At 40.0% G+C, this 18,982-nt stretch overlaps 1 protein-coding gene across 3 annotated transcripts in view; it reads left to right on the top strand.

Annotated features, from left to right (window-relative positions):
- NR6A1 (nuclear receptor subfamily 6 group A member 1) overlaps positions 1-18,982 on the top strand; it is a 232,995-nt gene that overhangs the window by 150,668 nt on the left and 63,345 nt on the right. Inside the window, exon 1 of one of the 3 annotated variants that reach the window (XM_055399849.2) lies at positions 9,321-12,769. The exons of the other annotated variants lie outside the window; for them this stretch is intronic. Within the exon in view, the coding sequence (XP_055255824.1) occupies positions 12,754-12,769 (16 nt within the window). The 5' untranslated portion in view covers positions 9,321-12,753. Of the gene's footprint in view, positions 1-9,320; positions 12,770-18,982 lie in introns of those variants that run through there. 3 annotated transcript variants of the gene reach the window in all.

Genomic DNA, 18,982 nt, shown 5'->3' on the forward strand with positions numbered 1-18,982 from the left:
CCTTCCAAACTTTCTGTTCAGTTCATCAAATAATCAAATATATACTGGGCACTAAGAAATATCAATAACCTCAGATATGCAGATGACACCACCCTTATGGCAGAAAGTGAAGAGGAACTCAAAGGCCTCTTGATGAAAGTGAAAGAGGAGAGTGAAAAGGTTGGCTTGAAGCTCAACATTCAGAAAACAAAGATCATGGCATCTGGTCCCATCACTTCATGGGAAATAGATGGAAAAACAGTGGAAACAGTGTCAGACTTTGTTTTTCTGGGCTCCAAAATCACTGCAGATGCTGATTGCAGCCATGAAATTAAAAGACGCTTGCTCCTTGGAAGGAAAGTTATGACCAACCTTGATAGTATATTAAGAAGCAGAGACATTACTTTGCCAACCAAGGTCCGTCTAGTCAAGGCAATGGTTTTTCCCGTGGTCATGTATGGATGTGAGAGTTGGACTGTGAAGAAAGCTGATAGCCGAAGAATCGATGCTTTTGAACTGTGGTGTTGGAGGACTCTTGAGAGTCCCTTATACTGCAAGGAGATCCAACCAGTCCATTCTAAAGGAGATCAATCCTGGGTGTTCAGTGGAGGGACTGATGCTAAAGCTGAAACTCCAATACTTTGGCCACCTCATGCGACGAGTTGACTCACTGGAAAAGACTCTGATGCTGGGAAAGGTTGGGGGCGGGAGGAGAAGGGGACGACGGAGAATGAGATGGCTGGATGGCATCACCGACTCTGTGGACATGAGTTTGAGTGTACTGCGGGAGTTGGTGATGGACAGGGAGGCCTGGCGTGCTGTGATTCATGGGGTCGCGGAGAGTCGGACACGACTGAGCGACTGAACTGAACTGAACTGAACTGAAGAACACAGTGGTAAGCTGCTCCCACCCCAGCTAAAAACAAGTAACATCTCTTGTGAGCACACCTTATATTTTGCTCCTCTTTTAAGACATATGTATCTTCCTCTCCCACTGGCTTGAACTCCTCAAGGACAGAACTTTGACTCATTTGTCTTGACTCACTCACGACTAGCTTGGCACAGAACAGGAATTGCTCATTGTTGACCTGCGCAGAATGCTTAATTGTTTGTCTCTACTTCTCGACAAAAGAAGGGAGAATGATCTTTTTAAAAAATCACTTTATTGAGGTATGATTGATGTATAAAAAAATGTGTATAACTTGATGAGTTTAGAGACAAATATATACTTATAAGGGCTTCCCAGGTGGCCCAGTGGAAAAGAGCTTACCTACCAGTGCGGGAGACGAGAGAGATGTGAGTTTGATTCCTGGACTGGGAAGATCTCCTGGAGAAGGACATGGCAACCCACTCCAGTATTCTTGCCTGGAGAATCTCATGGACAGAGGAGCCTGGAAGGCTACAGTCTATGGGGTTGCAAAGAACTGGACACAACTGAACAACCACCACTTTCGCACACATATACCTGTAAAACAATCCAATTTCAGGCTGCCTTCTATTGTAATTATATGTTTCTGTAGAGTTACGGATTCCTCAGAAGTCTAGGCCTTTTAACTTTATTTTTGATTCATCAAATACGAATCAAGTACAGTTGGCCCTGCAGATTCCACATCCATTGATTCGTCCAATCATGGATTAAAAATATTAAAAATTTGTTAAATTCCAAAAAGTTCCAAAAGGCAAAACTTGAATTTGTTGCATACCAGCATCTATTTACATAGCATTTGCATTGTGTCCATATTTGGTATTGTAAGTCAACTAGAGATGATTTCAAGTATTGAGGATATACATAGGTTATATGTAAACACTGTGCCATTTTATATGAGGGTCTTGAACATCTATAGATTTTGGTGTCCATGAAGGTCCTAACCAATCCCCTGTGGATACTTAGGGATGACTGTACTCGTTTTGTGCTAGATTCCGTAGTAGGTACCGGGAATGTAGAGATGAATCAAATTATGTCTCTGTTCTTGGAATGGTTATAGATCCATGGGCAGGCAGGCATCCAACACGATGAAACTACAGAAATTCATAGGATTAGAACCTTTAGGGCAGGTAAGAATTGGAGATTTCTTGGAAGATATATCTGAATTAGCTGAGACTTAAATAATTCATGGAAACTATCCAGGCAGAAGGAAAACAGTGCCTGCAAAGGCACATTTGGGAAATTGCAAATAGCACTGTTCATTGAGAGCATTGGGAATATGAGAAGGGAAAATGGAGAGGTTGACAACAGGTTTGATCAGGAAGGCTCTTGTAACTTTGGGAAGGTGATTTATTCTGAAAGAAATTACAGATTTACAGATTTTAAATGGGAGTGTATGGTTTGATTTGAGTTTTAAAAAGCCAGAGTGGAGAATGAATTTGGGAGGGGAGAGGTGGAAAGGACCTTCTGAGATGGCACTAGTGGTAAAGAACCTGCCTGCAAGAGATGCGGATTCAGTCCCTGGGTCTGGAACATCCCCTGGAGGAGAGCACGAAGGAGAGCTGTAGAATACCCACTCCAGTATCCTTGCCTGGGAATTCCCTTGGACAGAGGAGCCTGGTGGGCTACAGTCCACATGGTTGCAAAGAGTTGGGCATGACTGAAGTGACAGCACACACACACCTGGTGGAAAGAGGGTTTCCCAGGCGGCACTAGTGGTAAAAGAACCCACCTACCCATGCAGCAGACAGACGTGGATTCAAGCCCTGGCTTGGGAAGATCCACTAGAGGAGGGCATGGCAACCCACTCCAGTGTTTTTGCCTGGAGAATCCCTTGGATAGAGGAGTCTGGTGGGCTACAGTCCATAGGGTCGCAAAGAGTTGGACACGACTGAAGCAACTTTGCACGCATGCACACAAAGTGGAAAGGTAGGAAAAAATAGCTAACAAGACAGAACTATAAGGAAGCTCTCAAAATAAGCCAGATGAGAAATAGTGGTAGCCAAGAATAGGATGGTAGAGATGAAAATAAATGTATGAGTTGTGGAGGAGAAGGAAACAGCGGAGGATAAGATGGTTGACGGCATCACTGATTCAATGGACGTGAGTTTGAGCAAACTCACAGAGATGGTGAAGGACAGGGAAGCCTGGCGTGCTGTGGTTCATGGGATCACAAAGAGTCGGACATGACTTAGTGACTGAACAACAGCAACTTTATATTGTTATGCATACACAGAAAATACGTAAAGTAGTATGATGAACCCATGTACCCCGCTTCAGCAGTAATCATTATCCAGTGACTAATCTTATCCCATCCATTCTTTACCTCCCTCACCTCCCCATGTTACTTTGAAGCATTCCAAAGTGTCATCTCATCCATAAGCATTCCAGTATGTATCTCTAGAAGATTTTTTTTTTTAATCTATAGGTTTCTCCTCAATCTCTTTTTCCTTTCTCTTTGCCAAGAGAATGCACTGGTCATAGCAAACACCCTCTTCTAACAACACAAGAGAAGACTCTGCACATGGACATCACCAGATGGTCAACACCGAAATCAGATTGATTTTATTCTTTGCAGCCAAAGATGGAGAAGCTCTATACAGTTAGCAAAAACAAGACCAGGAGCTGACTGTGGCTCAGATCATGAACTCCTTATTGCCAAATTCAGACTTAAATTGAAGAAAGTAGGGAAAACCACTAGACCATTCAGATATGACCTAAATCAAATCCCTTATGATTATACAGTGGAAGTAAGAAATAGATTTAAGGGACTAGATCTGATAGAGTGCCTGATGAACTATGGACAGAGGTTCGTGACATTCTACAGGAGACAGGGACCAAGACCATCCCCATGGAAAAGAAATGCAAAAAAGCAAAATGGCTGTCTGAGGAGGCCTTACAAATAGCTGTGAAAAGAAGAGAAGCGAAAAGCAAAGGAGAAAAGGAAAGATATAAGCATCTGACTGCAGAGTTCCAAAGAATAGCAAGGAGAGATAAGAAAGCCTTCCTCAGTGATCAATGCAAAGAAATAGAGGAAAACAACAGAATAGGAAAGACAAGAGATCTCTTCAAGAAAATTAGAGATACCAAGGGAACATTTCAAGATAGGTTCGATAAAGGACAGAAATGGTATGGACCTAACAGAAGCAGAAGATATTAAGAAGAGGTGGCAAGAATACACAGAAGAACTGTACAAAAAAAATCTTCATGACCAAGATAATCACGATGGCGTGATCACTCACCTGGAGCCAGACATCTTGGAATGTGAAGTCAAGTGGGCCTTAGAGAGCATCACTACAAACAAAGCTAGTGGAGGTGATGGAATTCCAATTGAGCTATTTCAAATCCTAAAAGATGATGCTGTGAAAGTGCTTCACTCAATATGCCAGCAAATTTGGAAAACTCAGCAGTGGCCACAGGACTGGAAAAGGTCAGTCTTCATTCCAATCCCAAAGAAAGGCAATGCCAAAGAATGCTCAAACTACCGCACAATTGCACTCATCTCACACGCTAGTAAAGTCATGTCCAGTTATAACTGTTGCTTCCTGACCTGCATACAGGTTTCTCAAGAGGCAGGCCAGGTGGTCTGGTGTTCCCATCTCTTTCAGTAGGATGTGAAGCGTGAACTTCCAGATGTTCAAGCAGGTTTTAGAAAAGGCAGAGGAACCAGAGATCAAATTGCCAACATCCACTGGATCATGGAGAAAGCAAGAGAGTTCCAGAAAAACATCTATTTCTGCTTCATTGACTGTGCCAAAGCTTTTGACTGTGTGGATCACAATAAACTGTGGAAAATTCTGAAAGAGACGGGAATACCAGACCACCTGACCTGCCTCTTGAGAAACCTGTATGCAGGTCAGGAAGCAACAGTTAGAACTGGACATGGAACAACAGACTGGTTCCAAATAGAAAAAGGAGTACGTCAAGGTTGTATATTGTCACCCTGCTTATTTAACTTATATGCAGAGTACATCATGAGGAATGCTGGGGCTGGAAGAAGCACAAGATGGAATCAAGATTGCCGGGAGAAATATCAATAACCTCAGATATGCAGATGACACCACCCTTATGGCAGAAAGTGAAGAGGAACTCAAAAGCCTCTTGATGAAAGTGAAAGAGGAGAGTGAAAAGGTTGGCTTGAAGCTCAACATTCAGAAAACAAAGATCATGGCATCTGGTCCCATCACTTTGTGGGAAATAGATGGGGAAACAGTGGAAGCAGTGTCAGACTTATTTTTTTGGGCTCCAAAATCACTGCAGATGCTGATTGCAGCCAGGAAATTAAAAGACGCTTACTCCTTGGAAGGAAAGTTATGACCAACCTAGATAGCATATTAAAAAGCAGAGACATTACTTTGCCAACCAAGGTCCGTCTAGTCAAGGCTATGGTTTTTCCCGTGGCCATGTATGGATGTGAGAGTTGGACTGTGAAGAAAGCTGATCACCGAAGAATTGATACTTTTGAACTGTGGTGCTGGAGAAGACTCTTGAGAGTCCCTTGGACTGCAGGGAGATCCAACCAGTCCATTCTAGAGGAGATCAATCCTGGGTGTTCATTGGAAGGACTGATGCTAAAACTGAAATGCCAATACTTTGGCCACCTCATGCGATGAGTTGACTCACTGGAAAAGACTCTGATGCTGGGAGGGATTGGGGGCGGGAGGAGATGGGGACGACAGAGAATGAGATGGCTGGATGGCATCACCAACTCGATGGACATGAGTTTTAGTGAACTCTGGGAGTTGGTGATGGACAGGGAGGCCTGGCGTGCTGTGATTCATGGGGTCGCAAAGAATTGGACACGACTGAGCGACTGAACTGAACTGAAAGTTTACAAGATTGGGTGATTTGTCTTGTTGAATTTACCACAACCCAGATTTTGCTGATTGGCATCCTTCTGATGTAGATGAGTGTGTTTCTCTGAAGTCTATAGTACTTTTATTTTAGTAGCTGGATATAGAGGCTTGATCATCTTCAGATTCTATTTTCCAGGCAAGATACTGAGTTCTTCAATCAGAAGGTATATACCTCTTGTTTTCTCTTTTTATGTTAGTAGCTATTGATGATCAATATCTAGGACCCATTATTTCATAGTAGCATTCTAATTCCAGTATTTCTTGTTCACTTATTAGCTGGAATGTTTCTACAAAGAGAAATTTTTCCATTGCTCTTGGTTACCCTATGCTGTATTTCACTTAGGAAAAGCAGGGTAAATACTTGATTCTTTCCCTTTTTAGTATTTAATCATTTTCAAAAAGTTGTTAGTTCCCTGGCATCCATCCTTCAATGGTGACATTGTTCAGTTAATTGTATTTATTCTTTTTAAAGGATATTCAGATTGTTTCATGTTTGGTTAGAGTGGCTGATTTAGTAGCTTTTGAGGAGACAGGAAAGACAGGAATGATAGGTTTTGAATGTAAGTGGGATAAAAGGGAGAAAGGAGTCAGAGTTCCAGGTTTTGGCTTGGGTTATTGAGGCTGTTCACACGGAAGCAGCTGAGAAAGAGGAGCAGGTTTCAAAGGGCAGACATATTTGGACATGTCTGAGGTACATACGATCAATGCATCTTGGAGATGCCCAGAAGGCAGTTGGATAATAAGATGTGAGGCTCAGGGGAGCAATCCATGAGTCCAGGACCCAGGATAGAGCTCAATTGCTATGTGTAGTTGACTCATATGATTATGTGTGTTATATCTTATTTTATAGAAATCAGTCCCTTTGCCAGCTGAAACCACACTGTACCCCAAAGTAAGATTATTAAACCCTGTTGCCTTCCCTTTTCTGTGTGCTTATCTTTAGAGAGTCAGGTTCAATCTCTAGTAGAGTAAAAAGGACAGAACTGGTTGTAGGTAGGATTGCCACTTGTCCGGTTTACAACCGGTCCTGTTGGTTTTCAGATTTATTACACCCAGTCCTTCAATTAGAGGAGAGCTCTGTGTATGGGTAGGATTTACTGGAGTTGGAATTGAGGCTGGGTGAACTGGTTTTGGCTTTGCAGGAATAGCCTAGGGCAATCTTTTTGTGAATATTTGTATTCCTGAAGGATTTTATTTCCGTCTCCCGTGTTCCTGCTTTCTGAAGCAACTCCTTTCCTTCCTTCCTCTAATCAACAAAATGTTCATTGAGCATCTGCTTTGTGTCAGGCACTGGGTATACAATGGTGAACAAGAATAAGGGGCACAGTCCCTGCCTTTATATAGTTTGGAATCTAGGAGATACATGTATATATTATGTATGTTAATCAGCAGATCATTAGCAACATATCCTTCCATACTAATACAGGAACTCAGTAAATAGGACATATTAGCCAGAAATCTTTTCTTACCAGCACTGAATCTTCTTTATTGGAAGATAAGGTGTCAGGTTTACAAATGAGAAAACATATTTAAAACAAAAGGTCTGTCACATAGGAACTTTGAAATGGAGTTTGTTTATGGGGAAAACAAAATCTCTGAAGAAAGATGGAAGAGATAGAAAATGTGAAAATGAAAGTAGACTGTGAATGCACTCTTAAGTTTAATTAAAAAAAAAACTGCACACCATCTGCTCACCTACACAACATACATACCAAAAACCTTCTAATTGCCTGCTATATGATATATGCTCAACACAAGACTGTGCTCTTAAATTACCAAAGCTTTATTCTTTGGGGTTATATTCAGACTAATAAGGAAGATATTGAGTTGGCCAAGAAGTTTGTGTTTTTCTGAAATACCTTACAGAAAAACCCGAACAAACTTCTTGACCAGTCCCATAGAACTGTGAAGTAAAAACGGTAGGTAGTTTGTATTATCATGATATGTTTTAAGGATCCAGTCATGTGCGACTTTGCAGTCCCATGGACTGTGGCCTACCAGGCTCCTCCGTCCATGGAATTTTCCAGGCAAAAGTACTGGAGTGGGTTGCCGTTTCCTTCTCCAGGGGGTCTTCCCGACCCGGGGATAGAACCCAGGTCTCTGGCATTGCAGGCAGAGACGCTTTATCCTCTGAGCCACCAGGGAAGCCCCAGGGATCCAGGCAGCATGGCAGCAGAGTATGATTTGACTCTGTCTGTTTGAGGGCTGGGAGGATGGAGTGTTTGAACACCTCACAGTGGAGCTGATATTTAAATTGAGCTAGTGGAAGCTATAAGAAAGTAGTAAGGGGAGTTATTCCAAATGTTATAGCTTAGCATATTTGCACTACAAGTGGGTTAGTATGGCAGGAGTGATGGGTGTTTGTAGGGAGTAGTGGTAAATGAAGCTGGAGAGATCAGCAGGGGCTAGATTGTAAAGGGCATTAGGATTGTGGATTTTTATGTTACAGGGAGCCTGGGAGCCGTTGACTAGTCACAGCTCATGCTACAGTTTTTATTTTGCATACCTTTGTCCAGAGTCCTCACTTACACAGAGGTGAGATACTCGTAGGCAGAAAACTCTTCCTGTGTCATCTGACCGTTTTTTTCCCATCCAATCAGGCAAATACATGGATCGACAAATGAAACAACAATGAGAAGTCAGGGCCTAGGCCAGAGTCTATCGAGAAACTACTGGGTTTCAAGTGGTCTTCCTTTTTAGGGGTACGAAAAAGAAAGGCTATCTAGCCATTTGCCCAGCCCCCAAGTCTTGCTTTTTACCACTGTTACCTTTTTTACTTAATTTGTATGTGTTGCTTCACAGCAGTTTGAGTTGTTGTTATATTCAGAGCTGCAGTATTTCACTTGCATTAAACTCTGGGTGTAATTGTGAAGATGGTAGGCAGAGATTCCATATTGGTTGAATAAGTCCCAACTAGTTTAGACTTCTCAAGAGACAGAATAGTTGGCTGTGTTTATGTTTGTATGTTGTATATCTGTTTCTTCTCTTTTCTTTTTCAAAGGGACTGATTTATTCATACTATGATCTGTGATACTTTAAAAATTTATGTACAAGATCCTGAATGGAGAATTATGGAGATTTTTTAAAGGAAGGCTCACTCTTTCCCGGTCTTCAATTTGTGGATGGAAAACTGATCTAATTAAAAACGCGACTCATATTTAAATTTACTTGATTGTTTCAGAAATGTTTTTTTACAATCGATTTGTTCAAATCACAGTCAAAGTACATACAAGGTACACACATTGCATTTGCTTATACTTGTAAGGCTGTTCTTTTTTAAAAATTGCCCTTGATTTTTTTTTAAAAATATTACTACCAGGGCTTCTTTGCTTCTCGTAGATTTTCTCTACTGGCAGCGAGGGAGGGCTCCTCTCCAGTTGCAGTGTGCAGGCTTCTCATTGTGGTGGCTTCTCTTGTTGTGGAGTACAGGCTCTAGGCACTCAGGCTCAGTAGTTGTGGCCACATGGGTTTAGTTGTCCCCAGGCATGTGGAATCTTTCTGGACCAGGGATCAAACCCGTGTCCTCTGCATTGACAGGCAGATTCTTAACCAGTGGACCACCTGGGAAGTCCAAGATTATTCTTACACCCTTCAGTCTTTTTCTCTAGTCAGTCATGTTACTCTTCTTCATATAGGTTTAGTTCCTGATTTTATACCATAAGCATTAAAAAGTCTTTTGTGATTCTTATTCCTTCAAGTCCTGAAATACCTTTCCTGCCTGTCTACATGTCGAACACCAAGGTTCAGCTCCCTCTCTGTAGCATGCCACTCCAATTTAATCAATTTTCCTTCATCCATTTCCCTGACACGTAGATCTAAGGTAAGAATCTCATAATACTCATTTCTGTCAGTTCAGTCAGCATAGTGCCTAGTTCGTAGGAGACACTCAATGAATGTTTGTAGGATTGGATGAAAACCCTTAGTCCTTAGTTTCTAAAATATTTTTAGTTTATGGCTCTGGATTATTTTTGGGTTTTTTCCCCTGAACTATGGACTGTTTCCAACTCCAGGAATAGATGGCAAAAGTAGAAATCATACTTAAGTATGTGTTTGGTTGCTCCTGTTGTTTTCCTGAATTTGAGAGCTTTGCTTGTTAGTCTCAGTTAGGATGGTCTTCATTTGGCTGTGTTTCCTTATTCATGTTTAGTTGAATTAAACTCCTGTCCTTGCCATAAGGAATGTCTGCAATCAAGCATCTGACAGATGAAAACTGGAGACCTTGGGCTTTTGGTTTTTTGTGGTTTTTCAAGGTTAAAAAGAAATTTAATATATTTTCTGCATAATTCTGTTTTTCTGAAATGGATAGAGGTATTCTAACTAGTCCCTCTATCAGTAGTCACATGGCTTTCACTTTGCATCAGACTATCATTGAAACTTCTTGAAGGCAAATAAGGCTGAGATGATTCCAGTGATTGTGTAGCCACTAGAATTGCTATCTTTTGTTTTACTCTGAAGGACTGAACATAATACATCTTGATTACCCCCTTCAGCTTAGAAATCTGCCGTCTTCTTTGAAAGTTGCCATTTGAATAAACAAACATGAAAATAATGTTGAATAGTGGCATCTAAAAAGAGGCTTTGTTGTTTCCTTTCCAAGATATGTGGCATTATGGAGGAAATGAGGGACCTAGGATATTTGGATTTCTTCTCAAGTGGTCTGATGACTTGCTTTTTTCCTTTTCTTGGGCCTCAGTTTCCCCATCTTTAAAATGAAAGTGAACCAGTTTCTTCCAAGGTTAACTGAGGTTCTGCTGTTCATAATTTGAACTCAGCTTTTGAATTCTGTTAGATATGCAGTATGCAAATATTGCAGGTGTTGGTTGGATGTAGAGTTTTTTTCTACGTTACAAAGCTAGTATTAACAAGTAGAAAATGTTGCTGATTTCTTACTCTTTTCTCTCCTTCCCACTGATAAATTCCATGAATCCTTTTAATCTATTTAAATGATTTTTCTTGACTATACTTGTTTTAACTATCTTGGGAGCTCGAGTTTAGATTTAAGGTTTGTCTTTTGCATTCGCATGGTGACTAAGGTGCATGTTCATGTTCTCTGCCTTTTCCTCCCAGTAGAACTTAAAAAGGGCTCTCAAAAAACTTGTGGGACTGCAGATATTGAAGAAATATGACTCTGTATCTAAAGATAAAACTTACCTGCCTTAAACTATGTTAAAGATTTGTTCTCAGGCTTATGGTAACATCAAGGATTATTACTGAGACCCACTACCGCGTTCAGTCCCTGGGTCAGAAAGATCCCCTGAAGAAGGAAATGGCAACCCATTCCAGTATTCTTGCCTGGAGCATTTCATGGACAGAGGAACTTGGTGGGATACAATCCATGGGGTGGCTAAGAGTCGAACACAACTGAGTAACTGACTTTCACACCCTTTAAAATCAAGAATGCTGCTTCAGTCCTGATATTAGTAGGTTGACCAATAGCTCCCCATTTTATATTTTCCTCCAAAAGTTGTTGCAGTAAAGCAGAGGTTTACTACACTTTATTAATCTCTTGTCTGAGTGGGAATAGGAATGGGAAAGCTGGTTTGTGTTGGAATGAGGTGTGTGATGGCAGTGGCAGAAAATTTGTTTTTAGGCAGACAAATTATAACGTTTTCTCCTCTAAATCATTGGTCACTTTCCCTGTAGGCCCTACATTGTAAGGTAACTTAGTGTTCTCTCTCTTGGTTGGGAAATCCCTCTAGTGATAGTGGTAGCAATATTTGCCATTCAATTATATGGCTGCCAGTGACATATTCCACTCCCACCCCCAAGAAAAGTCTCCTTTTTTTTATGGAATACTGCTGTAAAACGTGCCTACCCTTTAAGTTATTTCCAAGGCTATCCTAGACATTGAGGGAGATTATAGGATGAAACACTGCAAAGTTAAGAAGCATTTATTCCTGGCAACTGGTCTCTCTTTGATCATCCCACCTTCTCAGTGGAACTTGCCCTGATGTTGTGTTCTGATATCTGAATGGATAGCTGAATGTTTGACATCATGTGTCATTAGCATATGGCTCCGATTTGCCAGCCTCTGCAGATCTGTGGCAGTGTTTGAGCAAGTATCCACACACCTGGTATGATGCGCTCTGCCATGTGTTACTGGTATGGTTCATAAATCAAGGAGGCATAGCATAATGATTGCTTAATGTCTTAGGAGTATTACAGGAATGAAGCAAGAAGCTTACTTTAAAGATTTACACTCTTGACTAGGGATGGGGGATGAAATTTCTAACCTTTACTTTCCAAAAGGATTTTGCAGACCTAGTTCCCTCTCTCCACATTATTTCAAACTAGTGTGTATAGCCACAGCATGAAAATTAAGGGCAAGAATTAAAGTGAACCCTGCAAATAACTCAGAACTTCACATTTTAATTTTCTCAGAAGAATTTGCCTTGTCATTGTTTATTATAATGACAAAAAGCAGGGGATGCCACTCCTACCCCTCCCAGCACATGCGTAACACAGAGTCTTTGTTTTTTTCTTTTTCTTCTCCCAAAGGTTCTAACTCTAAACTTTTAATTCAAATTACAAAAGAATATAATATAAAATAACTCTTGAAAGAAAGGAGAGAAAAACCCCTACATACTGGAACTCTTTTAAATGAAAACCAAGTCCTTCTAGAATATTGCCTTTTAAGTTAAGGATCTCAGCTTTAAAAAAGACTGGAGGAGTATTTCCTACTAAATGTTTCCGTAATAGTTTTCAGAGACATGGTAGGCAGTATTGTTAACTAAAGAAAATAAGTCTATCAGTTCCACTTAGATAACCTTTGGTAATAAATGAACTCCTTACACGTTGTGACCTTAGCGCCTGAACTTTCTAATCACATGACTGGCTTGTAAACTGACCTGTGAGGATGACTGTTGTAGTTCGGGCTAAGCGAGAGAAATTGGCCAAGTGTCGGAAGAGTGGTCATCAGGCTGGACTTGTCTTGTAATCTCCTTTTCTTCATGGCTGCAATAGAACTTCCCAACAGACTCCGAGAAGCATGAAATGGAGACATGGGAAGGTAAGGGAGCGGACTGTTTCTGTCTGGGCTCAAATCTAAGGTTTAGAAATTTTCTTTGAAGGTTTAGAGCAGATAGTAGCCTTGAGGGAAGAGAGAGGCAGTCCAGTTCTTTTTTGTGTGTGTCTTGGCAGAATTCAGCCAACAAGTTTTTATGTAAATAGCAACTGACTGTAAATGTTTTGAAATAGAGAAAAGCAAGAGAGAACTGTAGTAAGTTGGTTATTGTGATTGATGATTTTTTTTAATGAGCAGAAGAAAGGAAAGAAAAAATGGATTGTAATTTTGTAGTGACTTGAAAAAAAATCTTAAACGACACAGTTCTTAGGTAAAGTTTACATTTTAAAAAATTGTTCTGTTTACTTCTTGACAGACTTTGTTTATATTTTAAATTCCCTAATCCAGTTCACCATCTGCCAAAGCCTTATTTAGTACTGTTAATTATAGATAGTATTGGGGTCTTGAGGCCTTGATAAGGCAACCTCATTTCCTTTGGGGGAACTTAGATACTTTATGGTATAAGACTAAGCCATTGCTAATTTCTTTTTAAGTGGACTGATTTTAAAATGGATATATTCTGTCTCTCTCTCTCTCTCAATCCCTCTTGCTCTCTCTCATTAATAGCAAGTAGTGTTGAATTTGTATGTTTGGAATAGGCTCTTGTGTGAGAAACCCCAGTGTGCCACAACTTTATTATTTGGGCCAGAAAAGACATAGGCAGCTAAAGAAACAACTAGAAAATGAATCTTAGCATTAAAGATTTGTGTATTTGTTCGCTGTGTTTATATAGAACCTAAGACTTTACCAAAAGTTTGGTTTCTCATACGCATTGCTGAGTTATAGCCAAAAGAGTTTCAGATTCTTTGAGGCACTTGGAATATTTCTAGGAATGACATTCATCTATGAAATGCTTTCTTAGCAAAGCTTCCCACCCACTTGCAGCATGCCTAACATCTGCCATAGGCAGCTTTGCAGTTTAATTCTTACTCTGAGAATGCACACACTGGAGAAATGGGAACTTCTCTCACAGCAAAATTCTTCTTTATAGTAATACTTTATTGTAATGCTCCCTTATAAATTCTCCCCCAGCACTTTACCAGCATTGCTTCATTGGTTTTTATTATAAGTTGGCGGAAACAATAAAGTTTATAGAAATTATCAATTACATGCACGATCTGATATTTTTTTATCTTGAACAACTTCCTCTCTTTCCCCCAGTAGGTACAGAAATTCTTTGTTAAACTAATCTGGATATACTAGCTTTTCCAGAGGGAGTAGTTTACAAAGTAAGATTTGCTTTAAATCCTTGGAGTAACTTATGGGTAAGCAGAGATACCAGAGCAATAGTTATATGAGTTTGGAGGGAATAGATCTGAAGGATTTGGATATTTTTCTACCAGTTTTAATCTGTTAGTGATATATAGTCCACCCATTCTGAAAGAGAAAAAATGTTTGAACAGAAAGTTCTCTCTCAGTAATTAATATTAATTAAATATTGAAACTTCAATTTTTCTTGGCTGTTCAATGGCAGAAAATAACTACGGTACTAAAACAAGTACTTTTATAAAAACAAGTGAATTTTTAAAATGTCACCTGAATCATCCATACAAAATTCTAATAAGGCATAATGAATATCCCTATGAAGGAGGTCTTTGAAAGGCTTGAAAAGCAAAAAGAAATCAGTGAAAATGCTACTGTAAAAAAAGCATTGCCTGGTTTTAGATATTGGGCCCTTGTCCATTTAAATTAACCTTTGTCACAGCTGGGCATACAAATGTTTTGTTTTAGTTCACAGAGGGTTAACTCTATTCAAGCTTTCACTGTGGCAGGCCTGATCTGTGGAGTCATACAATCTGGTCTTTCAGCCCCGCCAGTCGCTAGGCAGGAAGTCTTATTTCTTAAGCTATCTTTCAGAATGGGGGGTTGGGATTTGGAGAAAGGTGGGTGGGGGAAGGGCCTTGGAGCATCTGTAAGGATCAATAACAGAGAGCAAGCCGCAGAGAGGCCATTGTGCACACTTCAAGATAGATGTAGCCCTTTTGCACGGCCCCTGCTTGGGAAGACAGACACCTAAAAACCAAAACAATGCCACTGAATGAATTCCCTGTGAAAATAAGATTGCTGTTTAAAAGAGGAAAAGTACTTGAGTGCCCTTTTAATGTTGGAAATATTCTCATTCCTCAACTTGCTGGGATCAGGCAACCCCCACTAGAAATAACTCCAAATTGATTTTTAAATAAAGCCTTTTGTCCGTATGCTAATACTGTATTGAATTGGAAAGGGTGATCATTTTGGTCTTAGTCACGTGCGTCAAAGCTTTGAGTAAGTAGTCTATTTTTTTCCCCTCTTCTTTTTTTTTTCTGTTTTAGTCTAACGTTTGTTTTACCTTATTGATATTGGAGACATCATTAAAAGAATTAAAAAAAAATTTGGCTAGGATTTGAATAACACATGTGTGGAATCCCGTCCCCCTCCCCAACAGCTGGTATTGGCTCTTGAAACTTCAACTGAGCTAAACAGATGCTCTTAAGTGTTATTTTGAGATCATTAAAACCAGATTTGTAACCACAAAATCTACTAAAATCATAGGTTTTACTTTAAAATACACTGAAGTTGTGATATGCTACGTCCTAATGCACGTTATATGGATGTTAAACAGAAATACCTGAAATACTTGGGAAAGTGATCTAATTCTGCTAATGAAGTTATGATTTTAAAAGCACTACCAAATTTGTTCTTTTACTTCAGCCCAGATTTTCATTTTTTGAATTCCCGTTTTCCAATCCCAACTGTAACATTCCTGTTTTACTGTATCCTTTTTCAGAGGACCAACACAGTAATTCAGTAGGTATTTTTATGATGCAAATTCTTTATGGCAGTTGGAAAGAGTAATGGAGTCTTTGCTGCTTCTCTTCTGCTAAACTCCCAAATTATTGTTGACAACTGATGGTAACAACTGTGGAAAATGGAATCATAAAGAACTTCTAACGTCCTTCTTCCAGTTAAAAATCTCCCAGGAATAAATACATAAACTAACTGGGGGTCCGTAATGTGACTTGCAAATATACAAATGAAATAAGGGGAGGGGGAAGACCTGTATTTGAAAAGAGCCCCAAGTTTATTTTATGCTTCTTTAATTGAGACCTGACATATTCTCCTGGACAGTTTTGAGCCTTGAGAGAATATATCAACACTTCAAAAGATCGTTTGGGTGTTCTTAACACATCTCTGACCTGTACACCTTTTCTGGGGGAAATGATAGATGAAAGAAAATTTAATCATCACAAATCTTGATAACATTGTTTTTGCCTTTCTGATGCATTGTAATTTGGACTTGCAGAAGGGATCAATTCTTTTAGTGGGTATTTTCCAGAGAGATACAAATATTACTAACAAAATCTGGAAGTTCAGTTACATTTACTTGTATTAAAATGGGGTATGAAACCTACCATGACCCTTTGAACAATGTGGTCTTTAATGTGCTTTAGGGGGAGGGCCTAGTGAAGGAAAAGCCATAAAAGTCTTCAGGGTTCAAGATGAGGTTGGGATTTTAGGCCATCGCTTTTGTCATTTTCACACACAAACATCACTGCAATCATGTTTGATTTAGCATCCTTAATACAATGAAGTGGCAGAACAAAAGGATATCAGAGGCACAAGTATGAAAGCCAAACATTCTCCCTTCCCCCAAAATTTTTTCAGATCATTCTTTTTGTGTCCTCTGCTACTGAGTCTCTTTCCAAGCCAAGAAAATTAGTCCATTTGTAAGAATCTTTTTGCATGCCTCAGTGGTTTGCTTAGACATTTGAAAAACAAGCTGTTTCTCAGATATTTTTTAGTTATGTTAAAAGTCATGTCTCAAAGACTTGGTTAAAAACACCATAATTAGGAAAAATGCATCTACTCATATTTCAAGGTTGAGGGTTTGGGGGGCGTTCTCAATGCATAGCTGTTTTACATATTTTGAAAAGCCTGATAGTTGTAAAGGTCATTGCTAACTCTTAACAGGGTCTTGATGCTCACACTGTGATCCAAGGACCTTGCATTAATTAGGATGAGAAGCATGGAAGGTCAGGAGTCAACTGACTGGTGGGCCTTGGTGAATTGTCATTGGGGCCAATCAGAATTCGTATAGGATTTTTAGCCGTTGAAACCAAACCAAAACAAAAACAAAAAACGAAAGAACAAAAAACCTGCTGTTGCTTCCATGGCCTCTGAGCAGATCCCTTAGCCTGGATGGTAAGGGCTTGTCCTGTGCTGCCCAGATGGCTCATAAAAACTTGACTGCATCCATTGGTTTGCTACAGACTTCCCAGTGTTGGGTTAAGAACCTCAGCAGCCTGCTCTGTCACTTGGCCAAGTCACTTGACCTCTGTGAGCCTTAATTTCCTCATGTGTATAACAGTGGATGGTAATACCAATCTTCACAGGGTTGTTATAGGAATTGAATAAGAGAACCTCTGTCACAGTGCCCAACACATGCTTAACATGCCTTGACATTGAAATGAGTTTTAAATAGTAGTGAATTTAGGGAGATTACAAAGGAGAGGATTCTTGGGTGAGGCTGTGGCTGGTGCTGTTTCTATTCTAGTCAGAAAAGTCCTCAGGGAGTGCCTCCATTCAGTAGGGAACAATCGGGGAGGACCCTTTGGAAAATTCTGTACAACCAGTGAGACAAGCTACTGAGTTTTCTCCTACATCCAGCTGCTGTGCTCATATCCAATTACAGAGCTAATAAAAATGGTTAGTAAGGGCCCCTCTGCAGAATTCGAAGCTTTTTCCCCTAAGGAGAAGTTTGTTGTTGTTGTTTTAACAGTTATTTTGTTGGGGAGAAGGGATGGCTTCTGAGTGAGCAAACAGATTAAGTTATTATTAGGAAAGGAAGGATAATCATGTTAGTCTTATTTTCTTTCATGTGTTTTGGGAGATAAATAGTTGCCAAGATGATTGCCATGGCCATACTTGGTGAGGTAATAAAGTTAGGAATATTATTAACATGCTTATCATTGCCCTGTTTAACTTTGGAGTCTTCAGTCTCTCTGCCTTGTAGTTGAGAGGTTATATCAGTGATTCATTTTCTTATCTCTGAATTTAAAATTATAGTTTATGTAGCCAACATTCATTGAGCCCTGGGAACACAGGTGAATCAGACATAATTCCTTACTTGAACTGCAGCTCCCCTTTTTCAGCTACAAAGAGGGAAAAATAATTTTAATGTTATTTAGCAGATATTATCTTTATCAGAGTTTTTATTTTTATTTATTTATATATTTTTTGGTCACATGGCATGTGGGATCTTAGTTCTTTGACCAGGAATTGAGCACTTGCCCCCTGCAGTGGAAGTGCAGACTCTTAACCACTGGACTACCAGGAAAATCCCTCACTTAGAGTTTTTGATAAACATGGTGGAATACTACTCAGTCATAACAGGGGAAGAAATTTTGCCATTTGCAGCAACATGATTGGACTTGGTGGGCATTATGCTAGATAAGTCAGACAAAGAAATACTATATGATATCACTTATCTAAAAAATACAACAAGAAGCAGACTCACAGTTCCGGATAACAAATTAGTGGTTACCAGTGTGTTCAGTTCAGTTCATTGCTCAGTTGTGTCTGACTCTTTGCGACCCCATGAACTGCAGCATGCCAGGCCTCCCTGTCCATCACCAACTCCCGGAGTCCACCCAAACCCATGTCCATTGAGTTGGTGATGCCATCCAACCATCTCATCCTCTGTCGTCCCCTTCTTCTGCCCTCAATCTTTCCCAGCATCAGAGTCTTTTAAATGAGTCAGTTCTTTGCATCAGGTGGGCAAAGTATTGGAGTTTCAGCTTCAATATCAGTCCTACCAATGAACACCCAGGACTGATCTCCTTTAGGATGGACTGGTTGGATCTCCTTGCAGTCCAAGGGACTCTCAAGAGTCTTCTCCAACACCACAATTCAAAAACATCAATTCTTCTGCGCTCAGCTTTCTTTATAGTCCATCTCTCACATCCGCACATGACCACTGGAAAAACTGTAGCCTTGACTAGATTGGATCTTTGTTGACCAATAATGTCTCTGCTTTTTAATATGCTGTCTAGGTTGGTCATAACTTTCCTTCCAAGAAGTAAGCGTCTTTTAATTTCATGGTTGCAGTCAGCATCTGCAGGGATTTTGGAGCCCTGAAAAATAAAGTCCGCCACTGTTTCCACTGTTTCTCCATCTATT

The sequence above is a fragment of the Moschus berezovskii genome, chromosome 11, assembly GCF_049115385.1.
Source record: "Moschus berezovskii isolate FMDL1 chromosome 11, NW_MosBer_1.0, whole genome shotgun sequence".
In the NCBI taxonomy this organism is placed as follows: Eukaryota; Metazoa; Chordata; class Mammalia; order Artiodactyla; family Moschidae; genus Moschus; species Moschus berezovskii.